A 6,956-nucleotide genomic window follows, 5' to 3' on the forward strand; every position below is an offset into this window, starting at 1 on the left:
TGCACTGTGGATGTGCTCTGAGAAATCAAAGTCCACACTTACACCTGTCTCCTGTGCACAAAAGTATTTTTACTTTCTTGAAATTGGCTGTTTCTTTTATGACTGGCCTGTGGGACAGTTTCATGCTGGCTGAATTTTTTTCTAACACCCCTCCTTAACCTTCCCTGACACATTTTCTTGCCATTCCCTCAGATCCTGTTCCCCATGTCACTTCTTCACTTTCCCACTGAAAATCTCGACAGACAACTCATCCTGGGGCTGCAAGAGTGGGAAGAGAGACCCCTCCACACTTATTTTCACCCCCAACATGAGACACAGACAGAGCAAAGGCTGGTTTGGGGTGTTTTCAAGCACAATTGTATATTATCAAAAGTAGAAAACCAAGCTAGATAAAAATTCCTGTAACAGCAATGCTGCCCTCTGTGTGATCCACACAGTGAGAAGGGCTCTGGAAAAGCCACTGGAACTGCTCCTGCCTGCAGAGCACAGCCACAGGACAGGGGGCTGGGGTCCAGATCAACACAGGAAGCCTTCATCCCCTTGGAATGTGGCTTCACTCCATACTCAGCTCAGCACCAACTGGATTTCTGTGCCCTGAGGAAACATCTGGCTGGGTCAGCCCTGAGCAATGAATGCATCATGGAAGCTTTTTAAAATAATTCATCACATGCCTGTGCCCTTCCTGCTGCCTTTCCTGCCCTGTGGCAGCACCAGAGTCCTGCCCACAGCCAGATGTGCTCCAGCTGGCACTCAGGAGCTTGGTGATGAATCCAGCTAATCACACCTCAATTAACACATCAAGCCATGTCCTGGGCACAAACCTGTGCCCTGGGCACAAATCCATGCCCAGCCAGCCTGGGGGGAAGCACTGGCTATTTCTGAGACCGTGGTACTGATGGTTTTAGTTCCACACACAAATAAACTCTGCCTGCACTGGGGTTTTATGGTGGCACTAGAACTGGTTTGAGATTTGGCCTGAGGCTGAGTTTAGGTGGGAGCATCCAGGCAGATGTGGATTATAAGCTGGTAACCTGGTCTAGTGGAAGGTGTCCCTGCATGTGGCAGGGGTTGGAATTGGATGAGCTTCAAGGTCCCTTCCAATCCAAATAATTCTGGGGTCCTGTGATCTGCAGCTGGAAGGGGACGAGGAGGAGGTTGGATAGAAAAGACCACTTGAGGAAACAAGACAGTGGGCAAGCACCAGGACATGGCTTTTGGTTGTAATTCCAGGTTCTGAGGTTCTGGTCTGCAGCAAGAAGAGGATCTCCAATCCTATGTGATCCCCCAAAATGCAGTTGGTAAAGGCCTCAAGATAAACTTGGTGGAGAAAAAAAATCAAGCAATGCTGAGCCTTGAGGCCTTACTCTGCCCAGAGGGAAGGACATCCGAGAGTAAAACCCATCACTTTTCTGATTTAGGCACTTATTTGTCCTGAGAAAACTGCTTTGGCCAGCACTGCAGCCCCTGGAGACAGCAACCAGATCTCCACACTGGGACAGGCCAGCAGCTTGTGCAGGCACTGGTTAGAGGACACACTTCAAGTCACTGTCACAAATACACCAAAGGCAGAAAGCTCCGGCTGCCTGGCAGGTCTGTGACAGAAATAACCTCAATAAATAACCAGCCCTGGACTTTTAGGGCTTTTTAAGGCTTTTGAAGTTCTTCAAGACTGCCAGTAGAAGGTGTACTTCCCTTCCTGGGATGTCTCAGTGATGTCTCAGTGATGGAGGAGCACATCTACCCCATGGCAGGGGCACCGTGGGGACAGTCTTTGTGCCACCACCTCCTGCCACACCCTGCTATGAGACAGTGACCCCAGGGCTGACCCAAAGTGACAGTGCAGCCATTTACAGGGTCACTCTGGTAACCCAGACAGGTCTGTCCCCTCTCCCAGCTCCCCCAGCCCTCGCTGGGGGCATTTAGAGCCAGCCTTGGGAGTGGAGGTGAAGCATGGTGACCTCAGCTTGCTCCTCACCACAGTCCCCTGTGGGCCACAAGGGTGGGTGTCCCAAAGGTGATGGCACCCCACAAGAGCACCCTCTGTCCCTGTGGGCTCTGAGCCCTCTTTGGTGGGACCTGCCACCCCACAGCTGCCTGTGTTGCTGAAGGAAGAGCTTCTCTGCAGATACTTGTGGGCACAAGCACCCGGGATTGGGCTGATGCTGGCCATCCCAAGGGATAAATCCCCTCCTCTTCCTCTTCCTCCTTCTCCCAAGTAGCCTGGGGGAGGCTGAGCTTCACTGTCCCTTTGCAGCAGGGCCATGCCTGTGGCTGTCCCTGTCCCAGGGGAGGTGATGCCTCCTGCACTTGCACTGAAATACACAGAGGAGCTCTCGGTTGAATCTGGGGAGAAGCCACTGGGCTGGGATGTGGATGGGGGAACATCAGGCTCCTGCCCTGCTCCATCCTCCTGTGCCATTCCCAGAGTACCAGCACTGGCTTTGATGCCTGCTCCATTCCCCACTGCCAGTCCAGAGGGATGGATGTCCCTCATGGGGAGGGAGAAGTCTGCCCCAGGCTCAGCACCAGGGGGTTTCCCCATCGTCCATCCTCCAGGAAAAGCCTCTCCCACGCCACCATCTCCAAAAGCTGCGTTGATCACGGACAGATCTCCTGTTTTCAAGGCCAGCTTCACCAGCAGCCAGTGGTGATGCTCTGTCCAGCTGTCCTCCAAACACCCTTTGGATTGCAGCAGTGATGAGCTGGTCTCATTCTTGGGCTCTGTTTTGGTCCCTTCCCCTGGCAAGGACTCTTCATCTGCCAAAGTCCCAGCTTGGGAGCTCTCTCCAGACACCTCCTCATCCCCAGCTGCTGCAGCACTGCAGAGTGTCTCCAGGAATCCCTGCCAGATCTCTGTGGACTTGGGGTGGAGCAGGCTGTAGTAAATCACCAGAGCTGTGGCACCTGGAAAGAAGCACAGAAGTGTCACTGAGGAGTCCCAGCAGCATTTTGGTGAGGTGTGGAGAAGAGGCCAGACCCTGCTGCACCTCCAGATCAACAGGACCTTTGCAATGATGTTGCTGAGCATCAGGTGTATGAGCAAGAATCCCATTTAAGCAGCTTTTGGCAAAAGAAGTGCACACTCAACCCCAAATCTGGATTAATTTGCAGACTGAAGCTGCCCAGCAGGGAGATGTGTGATGCAGGAAACCTTCCATGCCACAGCATCACCATCCTCTGGCCTTTAATCAGCAGGTTTTTAAGACAGTTTATCCCTTACACCCTAAACTCATCCAAGACCACAGGAATTGCTCCTTTTCCATCCCATTTCTTTAACATGGTTGATCTGAGAGTCTGGGGAGTTGCACAACTTCCCTCTGCCTCCATCCCACTGGGAAAATATGGCCCTGCTTGGCACAAAGATGTTCCAAGGGCTGGAGCCCCTCTGCTCTGGAGCTGGGAGAGCTGGGGGTGCTCACCTGGAGAGGAGAAGGATCCAGGGAGAGCTCAGAGCCCCTTGCAGAGCCTAAAGGGGCTCCAGGAGAGCTGGAGAGGGACTGGGGACAGGAGTCTGGATTCTTATTTCCTCAAACTACTCTCAAAGTGTGCAATCCAGACTCTAAAATCAATGTTCTTACCTATGACAGACCCTGACATGACAGCCCCAGTCACAGTCAGGCTGCTCCTCAGCTCTACCTGCAGGAACCGGGTGCCCAACAGCAGCAGGAGCGTGTTCTCCATCAGCATTATCTGCAAGGCAGAGAGAAGGGAGTCATCATTTATATCCTTCTGATGGCTATGGATATGGTTCTCATAACAGAAAATACTCATTTCCCAGATTTTCACAGATTTTTAGAACCACAGAATGGTTTGGGTCAGAAGGGACCTTAGAGCTGATCTCATTGCACCCCCTGCCATGGTCAGGACACCTTCCACTATCCTGGGTTGTGCCAAAGCCCCACCAACCTGGCCTTGGACACTTCTCCTGTTATATTTTGCACCTGATTTATCACTTAAAATATAGAAGTTGTCAAACTGAGCTTTCTGCAAGGTCTTCACCTATTTTTTACCACTGACACTGTAAGGCTGCCTGTAAGGAATCAAAGCCAGCACGGAAATCACATCTGCCTTGGTGACCACGTGGCTTTGCCAGGACACAGCAAAACGCTGCATTTTGAGCAAGTGGTGATGTGAGAGATGAAAATGAAGAGTCTGAAGCTGTTGCTTGTCCCCAACAGCTTCATCCATGTGGAATACAAAACATTGCAGGTACTCACTGCATAAAATACAGCCACCCTGGTCTTGGAGGGGCCGGGCCGGACATTGATGTAGCAGAAGATGTACACAGCTCCCAGCAGGCAGTTGAAAAGCCTCCAGCGGCACGGCTGGGCCACAATATCTGTCTGCTGGGCCCCCAGCCAGAAGGACATGAGCAGCCAGTGGACCCCTGCAGGGAGAAGAGACTGAATTTTTCAAAGCCATTCTCTGGAGAGGCTGCAAACAGTCCCAGCAGCAGGAGCATCACAGGGCTGACATTGGGGTGGGTGTGGGGGGACAGGATCTCAGGTCTTACCTGCCACAGCAAAAACCCAGAAGGAATAGAGCCTGGCAAAGAGCACCAGGGCCAGGACCCGGGTCCCCAGCATCCCTGTCCTCCAGAGCAGCAGGCACAGGAGGACAGCAGCCGGAGGGCTCAGGTGTCCAGGCTTCAGCAGGCAGGTGAAGTGGGTGTAGGACACCAAAGCCCAGGCCAGGGACAGCAGGGACAGCCCTGCACTGACACCTGTATGGGGACAGGGACAGTCAGGGCTCTGATGGAGGCCCAAAGGCACCTCTGTGTTCAGGAGGTGTTGGTAGCACAGCACCCCACACAAGCCAGGCACCCTTTGATCCTGCCAGGTGAATCACAGAATCAAGGAATCACAGAAGGAACCATCCAGTCCAAGCCCTTGCAATGAGCAGGGACACATTCCACCAGGCCAGGCTGCTCAGAGCTTTGTCCAACCTGACTGGAATGTTACCAGGGATGAAACTGGAATATTTCAACTAAATCCTGCCAAACCAGCATCTCTCTGTGGTACCCTCTGAGTGCTGCCTCCATGGACAGAGCTCTGCATCCCAGGGCAGCTCCATCCCACTCACTGCCACCAGAACAGAGTGAGTGTGACCTTGCACATGCCGTGACTCCACACCACAAAATCCCTCTTTGCACACCTGAAAACTCACCTTTGGGGCAAAGCAGCCTCTTCTGCATCCAGCCACAGCAGATCTTTCAGCCACACTTATCCCTGCTGCTTCACATCGAGCCTCCCCAGTCCCTTTGTGCACATTCCTCCATCCCTCACCCAAACTCATCACCCCTCTACAACCTCCCATCCTCCTGGGAACTCACCAGGGATGAAACCTGCTGGATCCACGGCCACCACGACATAAGCCTGGAGCAGCAGGTGAGGCAGGGTCTGCAGCAGAGCCTCCAGGAGCCGCAGCACACAAACATCGCCGAGCTGAGCCAGCACCTCCCCGGCACCACCGCCCGCCTCCGCCCGCAGAACATCCCAGAACCTGCAAGAGCCGCCGTGACGGGATGCACGCCCTGCTTTGGGGAAGTGTGGGGCAGCACCTGGGGGTTTGGGGGCTGTGTGGATGGAGGGGAGTGTCTCTCACCGCTTCCACAGCCCCAGCTGCAGGAGGTGGAGCGCCAGGAGCCAGCAGCCGGGCGTGTGTCCGTCTGCCCGGAACCAGAGGATGCTGAACAGCTGGGCGGCGTAGCCGGGCACCAGGCAGGCGATGGTCAGCCCGAACCAGCCCAGCTGCCCACGGACAAGGTAGTGGATGATGGCACAGAGCCCTGGAGGAAGGCAGAGAGGCGATGCTGAGGGATGACACAGCCACATCCCCCCAGCGGTGCCATCCATAACCACAGAATGCCAGAATGGTTTGGATGGGAAGGGACCTTAAAGCTCATCTCATTCCACGGTCATGGACACCTTCCACTATCCCAGGTTGCTCCAAACCCATCCAGCCTGGCCTTGGACACTGCCAGGAGCAGCCACAGCTTCTCTGGGCACTCTGTGCCAGGCCCTCACCACCCTTACAGGGAAGAATTTATTCTTAATATCCAAAGTAAACCTGCTCTCGGTCAGTTTAAAGCCATTCCCGCCAGAAGTCCATCTCCCAGCCCGCTCAGAGGGTTCAGAGCCCTCATCCTGGGCTTATCTCCAGCTGCCGGCTCCCGCTGCCTTTGTCAGCTGAGGCACAGCCACCGCACCCAGGATGGCTCTGATAAATAGCTACGGCTCCAAAACAGACAAATAAATAAATAAATGGGGAGGAAAAAAATAAAAGCATCAATTTTTCAAATATGAAAAAAAAAAAAAAATCCGAGAGGACGGCTGGACCCGCCGGGATGCCGGGAGCAGAACCGCAAGAACGCAGAACCGCGCATCTCCTCCATGACCCCCTCTCCTTTCCCCGCTCCACGGAGGTGATTCGGGACCCCCGGAATGGCCGCAAAGGCGACACTGCCAGCACCCCATCCGCCTTCCCCCCGCCCTCGGCCGGAGCGCAGCCCCCCGCGCATCCTGCGCGCATCCTGAGCGCATCCTGCGCGCATCCTGCGCGCTCACTCACGGGCGCCGCTCTCCGCCGCCAGCAGCGTCAGGCTGAGCCTGGGGACGGCCCCGCGCATCCTGGGAGCACGGAGGGAGGAGGAGGAGGAGGGAGGAAAGGGAGGAGAAGGAGGAGGAGGAGGAGGAAGGAGCCGCCGGGGCCGATCCCGCTCCGCCCGCCCCGGCCTCACCGCGCACCTCCCCCAGTGTCCCCTCCCCGGGCAATGTGACATCACGGTGCTTGCGTCACCCCCGGGGCTTGGGGACACAGGGACCGAGCCGGGCTTCACCAGCCCGAGACCCCTGGAGCTGCTGTGCGCTGCCGCAAGCCCATCCCGTATCCCCCAAATTGCTGTGCACCGGGATATGCCCACCCTGATGTCCCTAAAATTGCTGTGCACCGGCACA

The 6,956-nt window shown here is 55.2% G+C and overlaps 1 protein-coding gene across 2 annotated transcripts; it reads right to left on the reverse strand.

Moving 5' to 3' along the window:
- Positions 1–726: 726 nt before the first annotated feature.
- On the reverse strand, positions 727–6,701 carry XKR5 (XK related 5). Of its 2 annotated transcripts, XM_033056382.1 has the most exons (7): positions 6,571–6,701; positions 5,605–5,788; positions 5,333–5,502; positions 4,514–4,723; positions 4,218–4,387; positions 3,579–3,690; positions 727–2,904 (listed from the first exon to the last, which is right to left on the reverse strand). In XM_033056382.1, the coding sequence occupies exons 1-7, from the start codon at positions 6,626–6,628 to the stop codon at positions 1,856–1,858; spliced, it is 1,953 nt and encodes a 650-aa protein (XP_032912273.1). In that variant the 5' UTR covers positions 6,629–6,701; the 3' UTR covers positions 727–1,855. The 2 variants fall into 2 exon arrangements, with proteins under 2 accessions (XP_032912273.1, XP_032912272.1); XM_033056381.1 differs by lacking the exon at positions 6,571–6,701 and having other exon boundaries at positions 5,605–5,933.
- Between the last annotated feature and the right edge of the window lie 255 nt (positions 6,702–6,956).

The sequence above is a fragment of the Catharus ustulatus genome, chromosome 3, assembly GCF_009819885.2.
Source record: "Catharus ustulatus isolate bCatUst1 chromosome 3, bCatUst1.pri.v2, whole genome shotgun sequence".
Lineage (NCBI taxonomy): Eukaryota > Metazoa > Chordata > Aves > Passeriformes > Turdidae > Catharus > Catharus ustulatus.